We start from the raw sequence: 26614 nt of genomic DNA on the forward strand, positions 1-26614 counted from the left end.
AGAGCTGGTTCACTTCCTATAGGGACTGAAAACCAAGTGAGGAGATGGTGAGTGAAGGAGCAGCTTTTATACAAATTGTATCCCATAATATCCACACCAATCTTCAGGCAGTCTGACTATCCTGTGGGCAGTCAGGGGTGGAAATGTCCCTTATGCTGTGTGAGAAGATCCAGCTGAGAGAGCTGTTTACTCGGTGCTTTGTGCTGAACTGTGTGACTGGAGCTGTGTGTTGGATATTGAGTGTGTTTATTGGAAGCGTTTCCCTCTGATTTCCAGGCTGTGTATTGTTGATGGCCTATTCCTGAATGTAAGAAGGTGAGGTGTATTTATATGGGAGGTGCAAAGTTACTTCAGGTTTTGCAGCAGCTGCCTCAACAGTTAATGCTGGAAAATCATTGTGACCAGCTGGGTCAGTGCTCAGAACTAAGGTTGTCCTTTGACTTGAATGTGTAGGGAGGAAGCGAATGGAATCTGATGGAGAGAAATGTCTGACGCTCTGTTTGTCTTGTGGAACTGTAAAGCGTGAGCTGAAAATATGTTGTTGGAAAAGCGCAGCAGGTCAGGCAGCATCCAAGGAGCAGGAGAGTCGACGTTTCGGGGATGAGCCCTTCTTCAGGAACTGTAAAGCGTGTTAATTTGTAGACGGAGCCTTGTTAAAAGGATGTATGTGTCGTTTGCCTGTTGGAGAGAGGCTAAAATCTTGAAATGTCTTGGAAAGCTTTCTTTTAATATGTGCCCTGAAAGCCTTGGCCTTCAATTAGCTACACTGAAATGATGTTTACCTTGCTTCCTGCCAAGTTTGTTTACCTTGCTTCCTGCCCAGTTTGTTTACCTCAAATAAATTTCAAAATGTCCATTCAATTAACATTTTTCCTGAGTGATTTATTTACACACAGTCTTAAAGGGGAAAACTGGAATTCGCTAGTATGAGTTGAGCAACTAGTGAATCGATAGCCTGTTTTACACTGTGCCCAACTGTCTTTTGCGTTGCCCTCACAGTACCTGGGAAGATGGGGTCAAGGTGGAGGAAATACAGTAGCATCATTGTTTGATCCTGGTCACTATCCAGAGTCCCTGCTTGAAACAGAGACTGTGACAGTCAAATATGTGACAGTCACTCCTTCAGCAAATGAGGAGAGGTAGTTGGAGGAAATTATGTTTACTTTATTTGTTTTACAAAATGATTGCACCTTGCTACACCAGAGAATATGGAGAAAATAGACATTACTGATAGATCCAGACTGTTCCCCAAGGAACAACTGCACAACTGTAGGAAGACATCCAATCCCTTAACAGCATTGTTCAATACAGGGTAGGTTGGGCAGTGAAGCCATCATCTGGAAATCAGTCAGTAGTGTGGTGCCTTCCATCAGAACCAGCCTTTCTGAAGGTTTGGCCATGGGTGATTGTTCAGGGTGAGACTGGGAAGAAGTGTGTTTTGCTTCAAGTGTGGTAAGAGCTTCCTTCATTCATCAAGCCTCATGAACCACTGATTCATTCCTGCAGGTTGGTGGCTGTTCATGTGTGAGGAGTACTCCATAGGCTCATGACAACTGCTAATACACAGGGCTTATCTTTTGAAGAGCCACATGGAAGTGAAACCCTTTACAGTTGAGGTGTGGGACCAGGATTTCACACTGTCGACAGTCCTGAGCCAAAAAGACACCCAAACTGGAGAGAAACCTATCTCATGTGAAGTGTGTGATAAATCATTCTCACAGTTATCAAGCCTCAGAACTCACCAGCGTATTCACACAGGGGAAAAACCTTTCACGTGCGAAGTGTGTGGTAAATCATTTTCACAGTCATCAAGCCTCCGTGCTCACCAGCGCATTCACACAGGGGAGAAACCGTTCATCTGTGAGGTTTGTGACAAATCATTTTCAAAGTTAACAAACCTCTGCAGGCACCAACGTATCCACACTGGGGAGAAACCTTTCAAGTGTGAAGTGTGTGACCGAGCTTTTACACAGTCTTCGCACCTCTTACAACATCAGACAACTCACACAGGGGAGAAACCCTTCAAGTGTGAGGTGTGTGATCGAGCCTTCACACATTCCTCTAGTCTTCTGCAGCATCAGGCACTTCACACAGGGGAGAAACCCTTCAAATGTGAGGTGTGCAGTCGAGCCTTCACGCATTCGTCAAGCCTTCTGCGACACCAGACAATTCACACAGGGGAGAAACCCTTCAAATGTGAAGTGTGCAACCGAGCGTTCAACCAATCGTCAACTCTCCTCAGACACAAAGGCACCCACACTGGGGAGAAACTTATCTGCTGCGATGTGTGTGACCAATCATTCTCAAAATCATCAAGCCTACGTGCTCACCAGCGCATTCATACAGGGGAGAAACCATTCACATGCAAAGTGTGTGAGAAATCATTTTCAAAGTTAACAGACCTCCGCAGACATCAACGAATCCACACAGGGGAGAAACCTTTCAAGTGTGAGGTGTGCAATCGAGCCTTCATACAATCATCACACCTCCTGCGACATCAGGCACTTCACACAGGAGAGAAATCCTTCAAGTGTGAGCTGTGTGACCGAGCCTTCACACACTCCTCGAACCTGATGCAACATCAGATAATCCACACCGGGGAGAAACCCTTCAAGTGTGAAATGTGTGACCGAGCTTTCACTTATTCATCAAGTCTCCTGCGACATCAGACAGTCCACACAGGGGAGAAACCCTTCAATTGTGAGGTATGTGACCGAGCATTCACACAGTCATCTAGCCTCCTGAGGCATCAGACAATCCACACAGGAGAAACCCTTCAAATGTGAAGTGTTTACTGAGGGACGCGGACATTTGTTGAACCCATGAAAACCTACTCGTGTGACTTGTGTGGTACATCAGTCTTGGAGTCATCAACTTTCTGTGTACAACAATACACTAGCATAGAAGCAACTATTCACCTATGAGATGCCTCACAAATCCTTCAGGTAGTCATGAACCTTCGTGCGCATTCACACAGGTGGGGAGATAGTGGCACACTACTAAATTTACTGGTCTAGCAATCCAGGGCCACAGGTTGATATTCTGCGTTCATATCCCACCAATGTAGATGGTGAATTTTGAATTCAATTGAAAAAAAACTGAATTAAAAACTAGCTGCTGTTGATTTTTGTGAAAATATTTTCTGGTTCACTAACGGTTCACCTTTAGGGAAGGAAACATCATGCTGAGTACTTCCCCTTCCTCACCCTTAAGGAAGGAAATTTGTTGTCCTCTCCATGTCTGGCCTGCATATGATTCCAGACCTAGAGCAATGTAGCTAACCTCTGAAACACACCAAACAAATCACACAGTGGGCAATTAGGAACTGGCAAAAAATGCTGGCCCAGTCAGTGATGCATTCATTCCATGAATGAATATAATAAAAAAAATCCAAGTATGAGCATCTGTTTCATCAGAGCATTCACACAGGAGAGAAACACTCTGATTTCTGTAATATTACACATTATTCACATTATTGTTGCATATCCTGGAACATCAGTGAACTCACATAGGAAACAAATTCATCCAGTGTGATGTCTGACAGGATTATTTCATCTCCTCCTCCCTCACCAAACACTGACATCTCCACAAGGACTCAGCTGCTGCTTTTGCATTGAGAGCTATCTCTTTTTTCACTCTCCAGTGTTCACAAAGGAGAGCAGTCATTCCAAAGCACTTGCTGTCTCAAACATCTCACACATTCAGTCCCATCATTTCAAGAAGGCCAATTTAATCTTTAACCCTGATCACGAAATACCATTAAAGGAAAACATCTATATGTACAGAACCCCTTGTATAAACTCAGCATCCTTGCAGTGCAGCATCTGATAAAAGTCACTCACTGGCTCTCACTCTGACCAAGAAGACAAACAAAAAGCTTCAGCTTCTGATCTATTAGCACAGGTTCCTGGGGTAGTAATGGAGGTACTTCAATTAGCCTCAGTGTCTAGTTAATGGAGGGGGAGAATCAGCCAGGAATCCTGTTCCTCATCAGTGAGCCTGGCTCGGAAGTCGGGGGAGGGTATGATTTATAATTACTTTTAATGTCATCTATTGTGAATTTGGATTGTTGCTTTTTGAATTAGTAATGTGGATTTTCTGTTAATAATTAATTTGGAAGTACTTCTGTCGCCATGGTAATTTCTGTTAAAACAGTTTTTGTGGTCTAGCTTTGGAATTAATGGATGTATATGCACCACTAAGGGACTTTCATTGATTTTAGATTGTTTTGCCACCCTATAAGGTAAATAATAGGACCTTCAGGTTTGTTATAAATTTCTGGAACTTATTTGTTTCTTGCACTTAAAGGAAACACCCTGTAGCTTGGAAAGAGAATTTTTTACTTTGAGTTTTGAGCAGTTCTGTAATGCTCTTGGATGAACAAGGCTATATAGCCCAGTGTTCCTGAGAAGAAATGGGGTATACCTGCAGTGATTACCTGAGAGTGAAGAGTTCATGTTTGTCCCAGATCTGTAGCGTTAGGATAAACCCTGAACATGTTATTTAAAGTGAGTACATTCAACGCAGGTATATATAAAGCTCTAGAAGGGCTCTTGTGTTGGTGTCTCCACCTCTGAGCCAAGTTAAATTCCCACTTGCTCCAGAGGTGTAATAGATCTCTGAACAAGCTAATATGGAAAACATCCGTAATGGATCCAGGAAGAAGCTATCTGCCATTATGGTTTATATACCAAAGTCGAAAGTGACTTAAAATCATTGAGGTGTTAGAAACAAGAACTCTCGTGTGAGTCCTGGACTAGTGGGGCATTTGGGTACTGTACTGGGGTGTCTTTTGAGTGCGATACAAAAGCTGTTCCTTTAGTTTCTTTTCAGTTTATAAAGGAATATTTTGTGATTTGTGGGATTATACTTTTGCTGTCTGTTTAAAAGTCTTTGTACATATGTTACAATTGGATAATATGGTTTATTCTATTTTAATTTCACTTCGTTTGTTAATTAACATCTGCTTTATTGTTAAAGCCAAATCTGCAATGTATGCTTACGCTTTAGCAAGAGACCATTTTGTTAAAACCAAAAGAAATGAAAATATGATCTCTAAAGCCAGGTTTCAGTCTTGGATCCGACACATCCAGTATGAACATCAGCTGGGATCATAACAATTGGCAGAATGTGTCTCAGCTGTGACAGTTTCAATTGACTCGCTACATTCACTGTCTGACTGTCCACGTGCTGAATGGCCACTCGACCAGAGCATGAGAGTCCAGGTTGAAGTCCAGGAGAGACCTTGAAGTTTGGAAGAAATATGAGAGGACAAAGTACAATGAGAAAGGTAAAGAAAGTGATCAAATAATTAATTTCATCTACACTTTCCTTTCAGTTGATATTTTTATTTAACTGCACTTTATTCCAATTCCCATTTGATGATGTGTCATTTTTTCCCAATCACTCTTCTTTTGAGGTTCTAAGTGATTCAAGAGCTCTGGAGAAACCCAACTGTCCTGTTTAAAAAGTTTTTGTAGCATCTTTAAAATGAAAATCAAACATTACTATATAATTTCAAGCATTACCAAATTCTACTTGTTTGTTCTTTCTTACAAAAATACCTACAGTTTTCTCAAAAGTAGTTTGCCAGTTTATGCTTAATGTTTCCTTTTAAATAAAAAAAATCACAAATTCAAATATGGCCACAACAGACATGAGGGTTTCTTTTGTGTTCATGTTGTTGAGCTGATAAGTTTTGTTGGTGGTCAATTAATTTCTTACCAAATAATATTTTCCATTTTTAAAGTACAAATTAAAATCACCTCAGCTGTTTCTACTGGCTCTTGTTTTAAATTAAAATGTTGAAATGTAAATGTATTTGTCCCCTTAATCATCAATTAAAGTGCCCATCGTGATCTTGAAAGAGCAACTTGTATCAATATATTTTATCAATTCCAAATTCAGATGTCATAATTTCACTAATTATGTACTGTATTGGAGACATGAGTGATCTCAGTCAGATTAGGGTTCTCCTGTTCTCTAACACTTTGTCTCAGCCAGTTTGTTGGGGGTCTCACTATATTCTTGAAACCTGTTAAAAATGCAAAAACAAATATTTACTATGGCACTGGAAGAAGATGTTGTAATTTTACATGTTTAGTTTGAAGAAACTATTGAAATCTTCTGAATTTCAAACTGACATTTTAATTTTTATTGTCTTAAAGAAAATCTTATAAGTTGTTTTTTAAGATTACATTCATTAAATATTGCAAATATATGAACAAAATATTTCTCCTTCTGGGTTTAAATCAGATGCCTTCCACAGTTCAGCTTATCTACATATTTTGAGAACAAGCTTTTTATAGCACAGAAGTGAAAAATAGAGTTCACACGATTTTCAAACTTCTGAGTAAACTTTTGATTTCTTTCTCCATCTGACTTTGGTCATGGGTAAGCTATTGGAAGTAATTCAGAAGGAAGGGACTTATATGCATTCGGAGAGGCAAGGAATGATCAGGGATAGTCAGCTTGATTTTGGGCGAGTAAAATTGTGCCTGACAAATCTGATTGAGTTTTTTGAGGAAGTAACCAAGAGAATTGATGAGGGAAGATCAATAGACATTGTTGAATTGGACTTTATTAAAGGTTCTGTTTTTGACAAGGTTCTGCATGGAGAGACTAATTAGTAAAGATAGACCACATAAGATTTGGGGTGAGCTTGCCAATTGGATACAAAATTAGCCTAATGACAAGAGACAGAAAGTGATTAAAGAGGGTTGTTCTTCAGATTGGATGCCTGTGACCAGATATGTTCCTCAGAATCTGTATTGTGTCTACTTTTGTTTGTCATAGAGTCATAGAGATGTACAGCATGGAAACAGACCCTTTGGTCCAACCTGTCCATGCCAACCAGATATCTCAACCCAATCTAGTCCCACCTGCCAGCACGCAGCCCATATCCCTCCAAACCCATCCTATTCATACACCCATCCAAATGCCTCTGAAATGTTGCAATTGTACTAGCCTCCACCACATCCTCTGGCATCTCATTCCATAAACGTACCACCCGTTGGGTCAACAAGTGGCCCCTTAGGTCCATTTTATATCTTTCCCCTCTCACCCTAAACCTATGCCCTCTCATTCTGGACCCCCTAACCCCAGGGAAAAGATTTTGTCGATTTATCCTATTCATGCCCCTCATAATTTTGTATACTATAAGGTCACCCCTCAGCCTCCAAAGCTCCAGGAAAAACAGCCCCAGCCTGTTCACCCTCTCCCCATAGCTCAAATCCTCCAACACTGGCAACATCCTTGTAAATCTTTTCTGAACCCTTTCGATTTTCACATCATCTTTGTGATAGAAAGGAGACCTGGATTGCATGCAATATTCCAACAGTGGCCTAACCAATGTTCTGTACAGCCGCAACATGACCTCCCAACTCCTGTACTCAATACTCTGACCAATAAAGGAAAGCATACCAAACGCCTTCTTCACTATCCTATCTACCTGCGATTCCACTTTCAAGGAGCTATGAACCTGCACTCCAAGGTCTCTTTGTTCAGCAACACTCCCTAGGATCGTACCATTAAGTGTATAAATCCTGCTAAGATTTGCTTTCCCAAAATGCAGCACCTTGCATTTATCTGGACCCATCTGGTCCAGATCCTGTTGTAATCTGAGGTAACCCTCTTCGCCAGCACCGATCCTTGTGGAACTCCATTGGTCACAGGCCTCCAATCTGAAAAACAACCCTCCACCACCACCCTTTGTCTTCTACCTTTGAGCCAGGTCTGTAACCAAATGGCTAGTTCTCCCTGTATTCCATGAGATCTAACCTTGCTAATCGGTCTCCCATGGGGAACCTTGTCGAACGCCTTACTGAAGTCCATATAGATCACCATCTACTGCTCTGCCCTCATCAATCCTCTTTGTTATTTCTTTGAAAAACTCAGTCAAGTTTGTGAGACATGATTTCCCACGCACAAAGCCATGTTGACTATCCTTAATCAGTCCTTGCCTTTCCAAATACATGTACATCCTGTCCCTCAGGATTCCCTCAACAACTTGTCCACCACCGAGGTCAGGCTCACTGGTCTTTCGTTCCCTGGCTTGTCTTTACCACTCTTCTTAAACAGTGGCACCACGTTTGCCAACCTCCAGTCTTCTGGCACCTCACCTGTGACTATCGATGATACAAATACCTCAGCAAGAGGCCCAGCAATCACTTCTCTAGCTTCCCACAGAGTTCTCGGGTACACCTGATCAGGTCCTGGAGATTTATCCATTTTTAACCATTTCAAGACATCCAGCACTTCCTCCTCTGTAATCTGGACATTTTGTAAGATGTCACCATCTATTTCCCTACAGTCTATATCTTCCATACCCTTTTCCACAGTAAATACTGATGCAAAATATTCATTTAGTATCTCCCCCATTTTCTGTGGCTCCACACAAAGGCTGCCTTGCTGATCTTTGAGGGGCCCTATTCTCTCCCTCGTTACCCTTTTGTCCTTAATGTATTTGTAAAAACCCTTTGGATTCTACTTAATTCTATTTGCCAAAGTTTTCTCATGTCCCCTTTTTGCCCTCCTGATTTCCCTGTTAAGTATACTCCTACTTTCTTTATACTCTTCTAAGGATTCACTCGATCTATCCTGTCTATACCTGACATATGCTTCCTTCTTTTTCTAAACTAAATCCTCAATTTCTTTCATCATCCAGCATTCCCTATACCTACCAGCCTTCTCTTTCACCCTGACAGGAATATACTTTCTCTGGATTCTTTTATCTAATTTCTGTAGGCTTTCCATTTTCCAGCCGTCCCTTTACCTGCGAACATCTGCCTCCAATCAGCTTTCGACAATTCTTGCCTAATACCGTCAAAATTGGCCTTTCTCCAATTTAGAACTTCAACTTTTAGATCTGCTCTATCCTTTTCCATCACTATTTTAAAATGAATAGAATTATGGTTGCTGGTCCCAAAGTGCTCTCCCACTGACACCTCAGTCACCTGCCCTGCCTTATTTCCCAAGAGTAGGTCAAGTTTTGCACCTTCTCTAGTAGGTACATCCACATACTGAATCAGGAAATTGTCTTGTAAAGAAATTCCTCTCCATCTAAACCTTTAACACAATGGCAGTCCCAGTCGAAAAGTTCAAATCCCCGACCATAACTACCTTATTATTCTTACAGATAATTGAGCATTTATATAAATGATTTAGATGAGAATAGAGAAGGCATGGTGAGTAAATTTGAGAATGACACCAAAATTGGTGGTATAGTGGTCAATAAAGAAGATTATTTAAGATTACAAAGAGATCTTGAACAACTGGGTCAATGGGCTGAAGGTTGGAAGATGGAGTTTAATTTGGATAAACGTAAGGGATTGCGTTTTGGTAAAATAAACAAGGGCAGGACTTATACAATTCAAAGTAAGGTCTTGGGCAGTGTTGTAGAACAGAGAGACCTCAGGGTTCAGGAATATAATTATTTGAAGTTTGTGTCATATACTGTATAGATAGACTGGTTAAAAAAAAGATTTTAGCACACTTGCCTTCATTGTTCAGTGCTTTGCGTTTAGGAGTTGGGATATTTATGAGGCCTGTCTTAAAGTACTGTGTCCAGGAAGGATATTATTAAGCTGGAGAGAATTCAGAAGAGATATACCAGGATGTTGCCAGCACTGGAGAGTTTGAGTTAAAGCAAGAGAATGAATAGAATCATACAGCATGGAACCAGACCCTTCGGTCCAATCAGTTCATGTCACCTATAATCCCAAACTAAACTAGACCCACCTGCCTGCGTTTGGCTTGTATCTTTCCAAACATTTCTTATTCATGTACTTATCCAAATGCCTTTCAGATGTGTAACTATACCCACATCCACTGCTTCCCCTGAAAGTTCATTCCACACATGAACCACTCTGCGTAAAATAAATTGCCCCTCATGTCTTCTTTAAATCTTTCTCCTCTCACCTTAAAAATATGCCTCCTAGTCTTGAAAGCCCCCATCCTAAGGAAAATACACCTTCCATTCACTTTACCTATACCTCTCATGATTTTATAAACCTCTATAAGGTCACCTCTCAACCTCCTAGGCTCTAGTGAAAAATGTCCTAGCTTCCCAGCCTCCCGCCAATGGCAATAGTGCTGCTAGAGCTGGATGCAGAGCTGAGGATAAGCTAGTATTTTATCAGATTTTTGGTATAATTGTCCTGCTTTTGTAGTCTGTTCCCTTACTGATAGAGTCCAGGATACCTTAATTTTAATAACTTCACTTTCAACATGCCTTGTTACCTTTGCTGATTTTGCAGAGATACATCAAGATCCCTCTTTTTCTGCACCCTTTTAGAATTGTACTTCTATATTGTCTGTCCGAGGTTTTCCAACAGCATAATCACTTCACACTTCTCTGCATTAAATTTCATCTGCTACATGTTCATCCATTTCACAAATCTTATCTCCTTTTGAAATGCCATATCATTCTCCTCACAGTTTACACAACATAGTGTAAATGTTTTAATGTGCCATAACACCAAGGTCATTAATTATCTCTCAGGAAGAGCTGTGTTGTAACACTAACCTCTGGAGAAATTCACTATAAACCTTCCTCCAGCTTGAAAAACATCCATTATCCATTCCTCGCTGTTCTTTGTCATTCAGTCAATTTTGTATCTAAGAAACTATTTTCCCTTTGACTCCATGAGTTCTAAATATTCAGCAAATCTATTGTATGGCACATTGTCAAAAGCCTTTTGGAAGTCCATGTGTGTCACATCAACAAAGTTCCCCTCATCAAATCTCTCTGTTACCTCAAGAAACTTAAGAAAATGAGTTAAACGTGCATTGCTCTGTCCAAATCAATGTTGCCTGTCATTAATTAACACACATCTGACCAAGTGACTTAATTTTATCCTGAACTATTGTTTCTAGAAACTGCCACTTCAATATTAAACTGACTGGCCTGTAGTTGCTAGGCTTATCTTGTTTTGAGCAAGGCTGTGTTTGCAATAGGAACAAATAAAACTGGAGAAACCCAGTAGGTCTGGCAGTATGTATGAGGAGAAATGTTTACAATTCTCCAGTCCTCTGGCATCATCCTGAATTCAAGGACGATTAGAAATTATGGCTAACGCCTCTGCAGTTTCCACTCTCAGTACTCTTACTGTACCTGAACAATCTCTTTAAAGGCATTAGATTGTACAGCGACTGTATTGCCTGACAACCTTGGATTTTTAAATTTTTCTGGGGCGATCCATTGGTGAGTTTCAATAAATTAAATATTCTTACTCCAAATTGTTCATTTTCAATAAAATGAAAGAGGGGGTATGGTCTAAAGGTTTATCACAAGATTATGAGTCCAGAGATCCAGCTAATGTTCTGGGAATCTGAGTTTGAATCTCGCTATGGCAGACAGTGAACATTGAATTCATGGAAACCTGGAATTAGGAATCTAGTGATCACCATTATCAATTATCAGGAAAAAAAACTGTTTCATGAATCCCCTGAATGGAAAAAAACTGCAGTCCTATCCTAGTCTGGCCTATATGTGGTTGACTCTTTACAGCCCTCTGAAATCGCATAGTAAGCCACTTAGTTGTAGTAATGTAGAAAGTCTAAATGAGGAATGAAACTGGATGGATCACCTGGCATCAGCTCAGGCATCAGAAATGAAAATGGCATAAATAGACCTGTCGACTCTGCAAAGTTTCCTTACTAACATCAGGGGTTAGTGCTAAAATTGGGAAAGCTGTCTCACAAACTAGTCAAGCACCAGCCTGACATAATCACACTTAACAGATTCATACCTTACAGACAATGGGCATATACCGCCATCACTATCCCTGATCCAATAGAGGTGACAGCAAAGAAAACTTCCTGCTGGTCACCACAGACTATACTCAGTCGACAACATTTGGAGGAAGCACTGAGGTGGGAAGGTCACAGAATGTATCCTGAGCAAGGTATTTGAATGTACACCATTGAGAGTGGCTCAGCACAAACACTAGATTAGATTCCCTGCAGTGTGGAAAAGGCCCTTCGGCCCACCGAGTCCACACCGACCCTCCGAAGAGCAACCCACCCAGACCTATTCCCCTACATTTACCCCTGCACCTAGCACTACATGGCTAATTCACCTATGGACAATGGGAGGAAACCCACGCAGACACGGGGAGAATATGCAAATTCCACACAGACAGTTGCCCGAGGCGGGAATTGAACCCGGGTCCCTGGTGCTGTGAGGCAGCGGTGCTGTGAGGCAGCAGTGCTAACCATTGTGCTGCTCCACTACTTATTGAGTTACTCAAGAACTAAACAACTGCTGTTAGACTGAATCTGCAGCAGGTAGTGAGGGAACCAACAAGAGACAGAAACATATTTGAGCTCATCCTCACCAATCTACCTGCAGATACATCTGTTCATGACAGTGTTGGTGAGAATGAGTACCGCACAATTCTTGTGGAGCTTAAGACCCACCTTCAAAAAGAGAATACTCTCTATCGTTGTGCTAAAGTAGGACGGACTTCAAACAAATCTGACAATTCAAGACTGGACATCCATGAGGTACTGTGGGCCATTAGCAGCAGCAAAATTGTACTCCAACACAATCTGCAACCTCATGGCCTGGCCTAGGGTAAAATCCTCTGTTGATTGGAGTCATCACAGGGGAAGATGGTCAAGGTTACTGAAGATCAGTCACCCAAGCTGCACGGTATTTATGCAGGAGTTCCTCAGGGTAGTGTCCTAGGCTCAGCCATCTTCTGCTGCTTCATCAGTGACCTCTACATCATAAGGTCAGAAATGGGATGTTTACTGATGGCTACGCAGTGTTCAGCAAAATCTGGACAATATTCAGCCTTGGGTCAAAATTTAGTAATTAACATACACTTCATACAAAATGCCAGGCAATGACCGTCTCCAGAAAGATACAATCTAACCACTGCCTCTTGAGATTCAATGGTGTTACCATCACTGAATCCCTCACTATCAAAATTCTGGGGTTACCATTGACCAGAACCTGAACTAACCACTTCAGTATAATGACTACAACAGCAGGCCAGAGGCTAGGTATGCTGCAATGAGTAACTCATCTCCTGACTCCATAAAGCCTGTCTACCACAGACAAGGATAAGTCAGGAGTGTAATGGAATATTCATCACTTCCTTGGATAAGCTCAAGAAGCTTGACACCATCCAGGACAAGGCATCCTGCTTGATTGGCACCATGTCTATAAACATTCACTCCCTCCACCACCAACAGTCAGTAGCAGCACTGCATACTATTGACAAGACTCACTGCAGAAATTCACTAAAGATCCTTGAATATCCTTTCCAAACACACGACCACATTCATCTGGAAGGACAAGGGTAGTAGATACATGGGAACATCACTATCTGCAAAATCCCCTCCAGGCCATTCACCATCCTGTCTTGGAAATATGTTACCATTCCTTCCCTGGTCCTGGGTCAAAATCCTGGAATTTCCTCCCTCACAACATTGTGGTCTACCGACAGCACATGCATTGCAGTAGTTCAAGAAGACAGCTCCTCACCACCTTCTCAAAGGCGGTTAGGGATTGGTAATTAATGCTTACTCAGCCAGAGATGCTCTCATTCCATGAATGCATTTTAACAAATGACCATAATAATAAAATGATCACTGTCTAAAAATGTTCTGCCACTGACACATGCAGCTGTTCAGCGACATCCTTGACAATGGTATCAGGGAAGTGACATATCATCCTGGATTCCACAGTAAGAAAGTCCTACATATAGTATATTGGTCAATGTCATTATGGGTTGAGTTTGCATTTTCCAAATCACAAGATTCAGAGCAATTCCCAAAGAAAGAAAGAATGATTCACATTTTTACATCATGTATTAAATCCCAGGCCATAAAAAGTCCTCCATAGCAAATAAAGTTCCATTTGTGAATGTCCTAAATTGTTTACCCCCACAGACAGTGACATGTCAGACTCAGGGATAAGAATGATAACTAAGCCATGACTTGATAATGAAGGACGATATTTCTGTGTGTTAATCCAGTTTCTAAGGGGCTAGGTCCCAAGGCTGTGTACTTTTCCAACTATAAACTAGCAGCCTGAAAGTTTGATTTAATTTGAAGTGGTAACTGGTTAGAGCTGTAGATGTCAGTGTTGTCTTTGTGTTTGTGTTCTTGAGATTGTGAAAGGTGGTAAATTTCTTGCTATAAGGAGAAGTAAAACTTATGGAGAAAGGTGGGTTGACTCCAGAAGTGATAGAGGATCTGTACAGCAAAAAGACCCAAACATTCGAAAACCCACGATATCCGGTCAACACGGATACCACCATTACAGGTGGGGAGGCCACCCACCATGTATGCGGCAGGTACTCATGACTCGGCCAATGTTGTCTACCTGATACACTGCAGGCAAGGATGTCCTGAGGAATGGTACATTAATGAGACTGAGCAGAGGCTACAGCAATGGATGAATGGACACTACACAACAATCAACAGACAGGAGTGTTCCCTCCAGTCAGAGAACACTTCAGCATCCCAGGACATTTGACCTCAGACCTTCGGGTGACCATCCTTCAAGGCGGACTTCAGGACAGGCAACAATGCAAAGTGGTTGAACAGAGGCTGATAGCCATGTTCGGTACCTATGGGGATAGTCTCAACTGGGATCTTGGGTTCAGGTAACTCCACTGCATGACACACACAGACACCAAATCACACAATCTCACATGCACACACACTCTTACAGATCCATACACGCTCACAGACACTCTCTTTCATACACAAGCTCTCTCATACACTCACACATACACTCCCACACTCTCATCCACACATGCACCTTCTCACACTCTTGTACCTCTTTACACTCATACACATGCACATAGTCTCTCAGACAGTCATATCCTCTCCCCCCACCCCGCGCACACCCACCCATCCACATGTACATACATTCATATAATTTTGTGGGGTTAATTTGTAGTTGCAGGGTTACATTTTATTTTGCTCAAAAATTGTGTGAATCAATGTAAGATTCTGTAAATCCCTTTTTTAGAAATAAAATCAGTCTAAACATTGGGGCACAGACAGCCTTACACAGTGCACTTCACACCTTCAATGCATTATCTGGACCGAGATGACACCTATTGTTAAAGTGCACTTGAGAATGTAACTTTATAACTTTAAGAAAGTTCTGGGATTTACATGTGAAAGAACTGAAACCAGCATGGTCATTCTAAAAGATGAGAGACTTAACAAACAATCCAGGTCTTTTTCAATATATAATTTAAGTTGCATTACACTGTAAACTTTTGCTATAAATTCTGTGTCTTCCACCAGAACCACCTGATGAAGGAGCAGCGCTTTGAAAGCTAGTGCTTGACAAGATAGATAGAATGAATCATTGGAAGAGTATGTAGGCAGTAGGAGTATACTTAAGAGGGAAATCAGGAGGGCAAAAGGGAACATGAGATAGCTTTGGCGAATTGAATTGGGGAGAATCCAAAGGGTTTTTACAGGTTATAGAGATGTACAGCATGGACACAGACCCTTCGGTCCATGCTGACCAGATATCCCCACCCGATCTAGTCCCACCTGTCAGCACTTGGCCCATATCGCTCCAAACCCTTCCTATTCATATACCCATCCAAATGCCTTTTAAATGTTGCAATTGTATCAGCCTCCACTACTTCCTCTGGCAGCTCAGACAGGGTGGAGGGGGGACATGGTGGGGTTAGCTAGGGAGAGAATAGGGCCCTCAAAGATCAGCAAGGCCGCCTTTGTGTGGAGCCACACGAGATGGGGAAGAGACGAGGTGGGTATTTTGCATCAGTGTTTACTGTGGAAAAGGACATGGAAGATATAGAATGTAGGAAAATAGATGGTGACATCTTGAAAAATGTCTGTACCACAAAGGAGGAAGTGCTGGATGACTTGAAACACATAAAAGTGGATGGGTCCTGGGACATGATCAGGTGTATCCTGGAACTCAGTGGGAAGCAAGGGAAGTGATTATTGGGCCCCTTGCTGAAATATTTGTATTGTCAATAGTCACAGGTGAGGTGCCAGAAGACTTGGAGGTTGGCTAACGTGGTGCCACTGTTTAGGAAGGGTGGTAGGAACGGGTCAAGGAACTATAGACCAGTGAGTCTGGCATTGGTAATGGGCAAGTCGTTGGAAGGAATCCTGAGGGACAGGATGCACATGTATTTGGAAAGGCAAGGACTGATTGAGGATAGTCAGCATGGCTTTTTGCGTGGGAGGTCATGTCTCACAAACTTGATTGAGTGTTTTGAGGAAGTAATAAGGAGGATTGATGGGGGCAGAATGGTTGACATGATCTATATGGACTTCAGTAAGGCGTTCGACAACGTTCCCCATAGGAGACTGGTTGGCAAGGTTAGATCTCATGGAATACAGGGAGAACTAGCCATTTGGACACAGAACTGGCTTAAAGGTAGAAGACAGAGTGGTGGTGGAAAGTTGTTTTTCAGACTGGAGGCCTGTGACCAGTGGAGTGCCACAAGGATTGGTGCTGGGAACACTACTTTTCATAATTTAAATAAATGATTTTGATGTGAGCATAAGACGTATTGTTAGTAAGTTTGCTGATGACACCAAAATTGGAGGTGTAGTGGAGAGTGAAGAAAGTTACCTCAGATTACAAAAGGATCTTGATCAGATGGGCCAATGGGCTGAGAAGTAGCAGATGGAGTTTAATTTAGATAAATGCAAGGTGCTGCTTTTTGGGAAAGTAAGTCTTCATGGTAAGGTCCTGGGGAGTGTTGCTGAACAAAGAGACCTTGGAGTGCAGGTTCATAGCTCCTTGAAAGTGGAGTCGCAGATGGATAGGATAGTGAAGAAGGCATTTGGTATGCTTTCCTTTATTGGTCAGAGTATTGAGTATAGGAGTTGGGAGGTCATGTTACGGCTGTACAGGACATTGGTTAGGCCATTTTTGAAATATTGCATGCAATTCTGGTCTTCTTCCTATCGGAACTTGAAAGGGTTCAGAAAAGATTTACAAGGATGTTGCCAGGGTTGGAGGATTTGAGCTATAGGGAGGGGCTGAACAGGCTGGGGCTGTTTTCCCTGGAGTGTCAGAGGCTGAGGGGCAACCTTATAGGGCTTTGTAAAATCATGAGGGACATGGATAGGATAAATAGACAAAGTCTTTCCCTGGGATGGGATAGTCCAGAACAAGAGGGCATAGGTTTAGGTTGAGAGGAAAAAGGTATTAAAGATACCTGAGGGGAAACGTTTTCACTCAGAAGGTGGTACATGTATGGAATGAGCTACCAGAGAAAGTGGTGGAGGCAGTACAATTACAACATTTGAAAGGCATCTAGTTGGTTATATGAATAGGAAGGGTGTGAAGGAAAATGGGCCTGGTGCTGGGAGGTGGGTCTAGATTGGGTTAGGATATCTGGTGGGCATGGACGAAGGGTCTGTTTCTGTGCTGTACATTTCTATGACTGTAAATAAACCTGTTGGACTATAACCTAGTGTTTTGTGATTTTTAATGTTGTACTCTCCAATCCAACACCTGCACCTGCAAATCATGCCTACTGGTTCAAGCACAGTCACTTGACAAAAGACTGCTCCTATCTGAAAATCCCTGGTATTCGTCAATGAGTCTAAGCTGCAGTGTACCCTGCCTGCAGAACTCCCTATTTACCCCGGTCCTGCTCCCAAACCCACCACTCTATGTACCTGTTTCTGAGTGTTTGATTGGATAGTGCCAATATGGAGAAGTTATTTCTATCTTCATTTTAAATGTAGATAAATTACTCTTTCAAGTTTACATCAGATTGTTTTATTGTGATGAAGGTTTCTGCCTCTCTCACCTTTTCAGACAGTGAATTCCAGAACTTCCCCATAGCTGTTGAAAACATTACTCCTCAACTCCCTTCTAATTCTTCCATCAGTGACTTTAAACTTCTATTCCCAGGTTATTCTTCTCTGCTCAGGGAAATAAGGTTGAAACAATTCTATCAGCTGCCCCTGCCACTTCTTTCCTTCCTTTTAGGCCCACCTAAAAAAAACTTGATCCCTGATTGGGCGGCACGGTGGCACAGTGGTTAGCACTGCTGCCTCACTGCGCCTGAGACCCGAGTTCAATTCCTGACTCAGGCAACTGACTGTGTGGAGTTTGTGCATTCTCCCTGTGTCTGTGTGGGTTTCCTCCGGGTGCTCCGGTTTCCTTCCACAGTCCAAAGATGTGCGAGTCAGGTGAATTGGCCATGCTAAATTGCCCATAGTGTTGGGTAAGGGGTAAATGTAGGGGTATGGGTGGATTGCGCTTCGGCGGGTCGGTGTGGACTTGTTGAGCCGAAGAGCCTGTTTCCACACTGTAAGTAATCATATCCAAACTAATCTAGAAACTGTGGCTCAGTGGCTAGCACTGCTGCTTCAAAGTGCCACAGATTTATGCGTTCTCTCCATGTCTGTGTGGGTTTTCCGCCGGGTGCCCTGGTTTCCTCACCATCCAAAAATGTGCAGGTTAGGTAGATTGGCCATGCTAAATTGTCTAGAATGTGCAAGCTAGGTGGGTTAGCCATGAATGGGGTTATAGCAATAGAATAGAGGGCTCAGTGAGATGTTCAGAGGATCAGTGTGTACTGCACAGACCAATGTCCTCTTTCCAGATTGCAGAGATTCTATGTGAGAATTCTAACTCCAACCTCCCTTTCCTCAGCAATGTTAAAAATCACACAACATCGGGTTATAGTCTAACAGGTTTACATAGAACATAGAAGGATACAGCGCAGTACAGGCCCTTCGGCCCTCGATGTTGCGCCGACCGAATCCTACCTAACCTATACTAGCCCAATAACTTCCAAATGCCTATCCAATGCCCGCTTAAATGACCATAAAGAAGGAGAGTTCACCACTGATACGGGCAGGGCATTCCATGAACTCACAACCCGCTGTGTGAAGAATCTACCCCTAACATCTGTCCTATACCTACCTCCCCTTAATTTAAAGCTATGTCCCCTAGTAACACCTGATTCCATTAGCGGTAAAAGGTTCTTAGTATCTACCCTATCTAAACCCCTAATCATCTTATACACTTCTATCAGATCTCCCCTAAACCTTCTCTTCTCCAATGAGAACAGCCCCAAGTGCCTCAGCCTTTCCTCATAAGATTTTCCTACCATTCCAGGCAACATCCTGGTAAACCTCCTCTGCACTCGTTCTAATTTTCTAGGTTTATTTGGAAACACTAACTTTCGGAGCACTGCTCCTTCATCAGGTGGAGTCGTGCTTCCAAATAAACCTGGTGTTGTGTGATTTTTAACTTTGTACACCGGAATCTCTAAATCATTCCTGAGCAATGACCTTGAATGTGTTGTCACCTCCCAAATCCTGAAATTGCAATTGGAATGGGGGAGATGCGCTCGCGGAGAGTGAGGGGTTAAGCAGAGTGTGTGGCGTCCGTCAAAGGATGAGAGTCAACAGCGAGGTCTGGTGAGAATGAGGGTTAACTCCCCAAGTCACAGATTCAACCTCTGGTGTAGTCATTTCCAATTACAGGCGTGCCCCAAGCACAGAGGTACTCCTTGAACCTGTTCCCTCCTGTGCTTAAACGTATGGTATCACTGTCTCCTAAGAGTGCTGTAGGTCTTCCTCTTCTGATTTACGATCAAACACTTCCGAGGCTACACATTCCACACTGATGTTGTCAGTTTGAATGCTTTCAAGGATGAAGAATGCTATTCCCACATTCGAAATCTCTGTCAAACATTTACCAGGGGAACTGAGACAGCAGCTGCAATAAGTGAGGTTTTATTCAGATGGGACAATGACAAGTTTAAACCCCCACCTGATTTGCTGCTCAAAGTCACCTTCATTTCTCCGGTCAGTTTCCCAAGTTTCAGGAAACTCATGTTGCTCCAGAAATATTTGGATTGACTGTGAGAGACGTCAATCAGAGAGCCCACCCACTCTGTCCATTGTCTCCTCTTCCTCTTCCAGAGCTGGTTCACTTCCTATAGGGACTGAAAACCAAGTGAGGAGATGGTGAGTGAAGGAGTAGCTTTTACACAAATCGTATCCCATAATATCCACACCAATCTTCAGGCAGTCTGACTATCCTGTGGGTAATCAGGGGTGGAAATGTCCCTTATGCTGTGTGAGAAGATCCAGCTGAGAGAGCTGTTTACTCTGTGTTTTGTGCTGAACTGTTTGATTGGAGCTGTGTGTTGGATATTGTGTGTGTTTATTGGAAGCATTTCCCTCTGATTTCCAGGCTGAGCTTTGTTGATGGTTCATTCCTGAATATGAGAAGGTGAGGTGTAATTATCCGGGAGAGTGTCTAAGGATTCTTATTGATTTTCTGTCGTTGAATTGTATGTGTTTGGGAGCTGATTGTTATCCGGTGGATTGTAAATGGTCAGTTCTCTATTTGTGTTGGAATCTGGATATTTCCTGGTCTTTTCAAATTTCTCCAAGTTCTACTACCATCTGTAGTGTAAGTAATGTGGACAACACAACTGAACACTCTATACCACACAAAAACACAGAAGCATGTTGTTTTGAGGAACTTGTCCAATGCCAATCTCAGCTATAAGGAAGTTTGCTTCGCACTGTTTTACTGAATTTGAGTGACCATCAAAAGGCACTCCTGCCACTTTCTAGAGAAGTTCTAAAGCGACTGCAAACACTGTCTGCTCTCCAGCTTCGTCAGGACAAATCATCTGGAGTCTTTAGATTGTGTCTCTTTAACGTGTTCCCTCTCACATTCTGACTAGCGGACCACAAAAAGGACACCTTTCCTCTCTGCTGACCACACTGGCTACAGTACGTGCTGTCTCTTTCTCTCTCTCTCAGACCTGTCTCTCGCTCATGTTCTGTCTTTCTTTGTCCATAATCTCAGAGACAGGAAGTCTGTCCACTCAGCTCCAGCTGTTCTTGCTTTTGTTTTCAGTTGTGATAACTTGTCATCTTGCTCAGCAAGTTCGAACCTGTCCCCGTGGTAACCAACCCACTTAGCCTGTTGCTGGGAAGAGCTATACAATCTCATATGTTTAGAATAGATTCCTGATGAAGGGCTTTTTGCCTGAAACGTCGATTTTCCTACTCCTTGGTTGCTGCCTGACCTGCTGTGTCTTTTCGGCACCACTCTAAAGTAAACTGTCATTTCCAGCATCTGCAGTACTCACTTTTGCCTATACAATCTCATAGCAACCCTCATGATCTTGTTTTTCTTAACTGCAATTTAAAATATAACAATTTTACAAATCTGTAACCAGTAAGTCGCACCTGACCTCAGCCTGCTTGATAGTGAGAATTTGTGTATTTGAAATGGGTTCACCCAGCATCAAAGGAGGACATTCAGTTTGATTATGTATTCACAACTGTTGAAGTCAGCATTGTATCCTGAACTGGCTCTGACGGGATTGAGAATGGATGTAATGAGGGAGCCAATCCTTAGCTGCTAATTCACAATTTTCAACAAAATGTGGAAGGACAACAGAGATTTTCTCTCATCTGTTGGTTGACTGGCTGGTTGGCCATTTATCACTTCTTACATTCTGTGGTTAGTTTGCATATAGCTCTCTGTAGTACACTAAATTGTTTAAAACCTGAACTCTAAAGTTCCCAGTTCTGTTCCTTGCCTGCCTATCTACTGGTTTGATGACAATCCTGGAATGAGGTCTGTGGTAGGCTGTGAGATTGTGGTGGAATACAATCCTGCTGCTGCTGATGGCCCACTGCACCTCACAGCCACCCATTTTTCGTGTCTGTCCTTAGTCTACTTCCCTCGTGATGATTAATGTGGTGAAGGACTCATTCATCAGTTGGGAGGGAAGTGGTAGGTTTCCTTGAAGTTGTTCTACCTGACGCCATGAGACTCCATGCAGTCGATGTTGAGGACATCCCCCATCTTTCAGTCAGATGACTGTGGTGGTGACGGAGGGATCTGGGATGATTCCAGATTGATATGAATCAGTGATACCAGCTTATTGTAAATTGATAGCCTGTTCATACTCTGCATGATTGTCTTTTCCATTGCCTCATGGTGCTTGGGAAGATGGGGGTCTGCATCAAGAACGAAACTAGCCATCTTGTCTGTTCTTGGTTACTATCTTGTGACCCTGCTGTGTGTGACAAGTGAGGAAAAGCAAAGAGATAGCAGACTGACACTCACTGTGGAATCTTTTTGAACTGAGGAATCAACCCCTTTTGTAAAGGAGGAGAGAAGGTGAAGTAAATCATGTTTCCTTTTCCTGTTTTACAGAAGGACTACACCAAAGGTTGCAGAGTGGATAGACACTGCAGATAGATCCTGACTATCACCCAAGGAAGAACTAAACTGTGGGAAGACATCCAGTCCCTTCACAGCATTGCTCAACGCAGAGAAGGTTTGGCAGTGAAATCATCATCTGCGAATCAGTTGGGTCAGGGATCTCTGACTTGTCATCAGAGCTGAAACTGGTCAGAGATGCGGAGCCTTCCATCAGAACCAATCTTTCTCAAGGTCTGGCTGTGGGTGATCCGTCAAGGTAGGGCTGAGAAGAAGTGTGAGTGGCTGCAAGTCTGGTAAGAGTTTCAGTCATTTCATTGAGCCTCATGAACCACCATTCCTATTGGGGAGAGTCTATCAAGGTGTGAGAAGGACGTCACAGGCTTGTAAATTTTCTGAACATACGAAGTGCATCTGTTGTCCAACTGTTTACACAAGACCATCTTCATGGAAGAGAAGCAGTACAAGTGTGAAATGTGCAACCAAGTTTTCAAACACAAATCAATGCTCATGAGTCACCGATACATACATAATCGGGAGAAGCCTTACAAGTGTGAGGTGTCCAATCAGGGCTGTGCACAGTTATTGGGATTGGGAAATCACCAATGTATCCAAACAGTTAAGAAACCATTCCTGTGTGAAGTGTGCAATAAATCATTCTCACAGTCATCGACCCTTCTCGAGCACCAACGCGTTCACACAGGGGAGAAACCATTCACATGCAAAGTATGCAACAAATCATTCTCACAGTCGTCAACACTCCGCACACACCAACGCATACACACAGGAGAGAAGCCATTCATTTGTAAGGTTTGCAACAAATCATTTGCGCAGTCCTCAAACCTCCACAAACACCAACACATTCACACAGGGGAGAAACTGTTCATGTGTGATGTTTGTGAGAAATCATTCTCATCATCATCACATCTTCATGTCCACCAACGTATTCACACAGCAGAGAGACCATTCATGTGTGATCTTTGTGGCAAATCATTCTCAAGGTCTTCAGACCTCCTGTTCCATCAGAGGATTCACACAGGAGAGAAACCATTCACCTGCGATGTGTGTGAGAAATGGTTCTCAAGGCTATCAAACCTTCGAAGACACAAACGCATTCATACAGGAGAAAAACCATTCACGTGTGAGGTATGCGACAAATCCTTCTCAATGTTATCAAACCTCCTGGTCCATCAGAGGATTCACACAGGGGAGAAACCATTCATGTGTGAGGTGTGTGATAAATCATTCTCAAGGTTATCAAACCTCCTAGCCCACCAGAGAATTCACAGAGAGGAACCTATTCACCTGTGAAGTGTATGATAAATCATTATTCTCGTCATCCACACTTCTTGTGCACTAACACATTCAGAGGATAGAAACCATTCACATGTGGCATGTGTGAGAATTCTTTCTTCTCAGCAACCTCCACAAATACCAATGCATTCACACTGGGGAGAAACTGTTTACATTAGTGACAAGGTTTTTATACAGTCAGCATGTCTGTTGATTAATCATGTGCTCACAAAGGGGCGGAACAAACTCACTTGAGGACTACCTTATCAGGTTCTTCCCAATCTGTCCTAGTGTGTGAACCTGTACCCAGTCTCACTGTGCAGGATGTTCAGTGGGACTGGGACACAGAACAAGAAGCAGCTTTCACTCCCGTCAAACAACTAGTGATGACATCACCAGTGCTGAGGGATGATGATGTAACAATGGAGCCACCCTGCAGTGTGATGTCAGTGAAACAGGACTTGGAGTAACCCCCATGCAGTGAGGACAACCCGCTGTGTTTGTATCCAGAGGGTTTACACAAACTGGACAACACTGTACACAGATTGAGAAAGATGGTCTGCGTAATGTCTTTGATTGTGAACTTTACTACCAGTACCTGTTTAGGAGAGAGAAAGCAATAATAGAGTTTGACTACAAGACAATTCAATGCATCTTTTTCAAATCATTTTATCTGCTCTAAAGTTTTTGAACAGGAAACAAATAACATGATGTCAAAAGCTGCACTTTCCTTGAACAGGTTTCTTGCTGGTGCAATGTGTGAAATTCAATAAGAAGCAGCAGCTCGACATGCTTTGGAAATCATTAACTCAGTGGAGAAATTTAATCTGACAGGTAGGCATCTTTCTCACAGTAAACATATTTTATAACGATGTGCAACTCTTCAGGTGTTACAGGAAGTTTTGATGAAAGGATGGACTGAAACCATCAAGGACACCCCTGTGACTGTAAAAGAGTATTGGACAGGGATGAGATAATAGCACAAGATGTCATCTTGTACAAAGAGATGAGAAAAGAAATGCTGAAACACATTCCACATAAACCATCAAAGAATCCAGTCCAGTCTGAGGAAGGTAGGAGAAGTGATCTACTTGCCAATCATGAGCAATGAAATGAAGGATGACATAGCCAGGGCAGTGCTTGTTATGAATATCAACCTAAACAAGACAAAAAGTTTCTCATGGTCCATGACATCTCAGAAACCCATGGATGAAGGTGGGAGTAGAGTCTTCACACACAGTGGAACGATTACCTCATCATAGTCGACTACTAATCAGTCAGTGGGAAAATACAGCAACTGATGTCACTGACTCCCAGTGGGATCGTAGAATGTCTGAAAACACACAGTTCAGTCATCATGATATTCCTAACATTGGGATCAGTGACAGTGACCTGAATTCATGAGTGAAGAATTTGGCCACTTCCTGCACGATTGGAAAATTCAGCACCACACATCATTTCCACCCTGTCCCCATTCGAATGGAAGGAGTGGAAATTGCCGAAGACATCATCAAAAAACGGCTACAAATCTGTAAGAGATTTGTACAAGGCAATTTTGGAGTGAGAAACACACTGACTAAAGGCTGGGAAAGTTGTTCAGTCCAGTAACTAAAGGTCATACAGACCCATACCACCCCTTCAAAACTAAAATACTGTTGAGGCCAGAACTAGTAACACAAATGTGTGACGAAATCAAATGAAACAACAAAAATCCGGATTTAACTTTGATAAATCTACAAAATATTTGCCAGGGCTCAGAATTTGGAAACTAGTCAAAATGGGGACATTCAACATACTCATTGAAAATTAGTCCACTTGCAAACAAGGGCCTGTGTCAAGAAGTTGTCACCTCGATCATGCGTGGTGAAAGTGAATGTCGCAACTGAAGAATCTGCTCCTTTGCAGCCAACAGCTGATGAAGTCTACTTGATTTCACTAACCAAGTCAGGAACTGAATGACCATCGGCCTCAGAAGTCAATTGTTCCTCAAGAAGTGTAATAGATCAATATTATTATGTCAACAACATTTCCCAGAACAACAATATTACCTCAGGAACCAGCAGATATCAGATGAATGTGTAACAACTCACATATATAACATATGAAGATCTGAACGCTTTAAAAATTGTGTGTGCGCTGCTTGGTGGCTGACAAAGTTGGAAAGACGTGAAAGAGACAAGATTTGTTTTCATATGTGATTTTAATTCAAGAAAATGTACAGAGTAACTTAAACTATGGTGCATGCAATTTTTAAAATGAAAAGGGAATGTAAGAATAGGTAATATTTTCAGCTTTTCATATTCATGTCACTTTGATTTCATCAAAAGTAAATAAAGAATTTTGGGCATAAAACATTTTACGTATCTTGTGGAATGTTGTTTAAAATTAAAATTGCTTTAGATATATCTGTAGCAATATGAGTTTCCTGAAAGTTGGGAAACTGACTGGAGTTGACTTTGAACAGCAGATTAGATGGGGATTTACACTTGTCATTGCCCCAACTGAATAAACCTCACTTATCGCAGCTGCTATCTCAGTTCCCCTGGTAAATATTTCATAGAATCCCTACAGCGTAAGAACAGGCCATTTGGCCTAACAAGCCCACATCAACTCTCCAAAGAGCATCCCACCCAGACTCAACCCCACTACCCTACATTTCCCATGGCTAATTCACCTAACCTACACATCCCTGGGCATTGTAGCAGTGCTAATCCACCTAACATGCACTCTTTGGACTATGGGAGAAATCAGAGCACCTGGAGGAAACCCATGTAGAGAACGTGCAAACACCACGCACTCACCCAAGGCTAGAATTGAGCCCAGGTCCTCAACACTGTGAGGCAGCTGTGCTAACCACTGAGCCATCATTCCACCCACTGGTTGTCAGAAATTTCTTGTGTGGGAATGGCATTCTTCATTTTCAGAGGCTTTCCAACTGACAGCATCAGTGTAGGATGTGTATCCTCAGATGTGTTTGACAGCAGATCAGAATCCAAGGCAGAGATGATGTGCAGTGGTAGAATCAGACACAGGAGAGTGGAGCAGGAGACAGGAAAGGGCAGGGAGAACAGAGTAGGAGAGGAGATTGAGCTGGTGTTTGAGTGTGATGCTGGGTCTCAGAAAGTGGTTCTATGT

General features: G+C 42.4%; 1 protein-coding gene across 1 annotated transcript; it reads left to right on the top strand.

Moving 5' to 3' along the window:
- LOC132832651 (zinc finger protein 729-like) lies at positions 1-25797 on the top strand. The gene is made up of 4 exons (XM_060850729.1): positions 1-47; positions 1507-2782; positions 20867-20895; positions 22596-25797. Exons 2-4 carry the CDS (start codon positions 1590-1592, stop codon positions 23495-23497), a joined length of 2124 nt encoding a protein of 707 aa, XP_060706712.1. The 5' UTR covers positions 1-47; positions 1507-1589; the 3' UTR covers positions 23498-25797.
- The last annotated feature ends 817 nt before the right edge of the window (positions 25798-26614 follow it).

Source organism: Hemiscyllium ocellatum, chromosome 35, assembly GCF_020745735.1.
Source record: "Hemiscyllium ocellatum isolate sHemOce1 chromosome 35, sHemOce1.pat.X.cur, whole genome shotgun sequence".
Lineage (NCBI taxonomy): Eukaryota > Metazoa > Chordata > Chondrichthyes > Orectolobiformes > Hemiscylliidae > Hemiscyllium > Hemiscyllium ocellatum.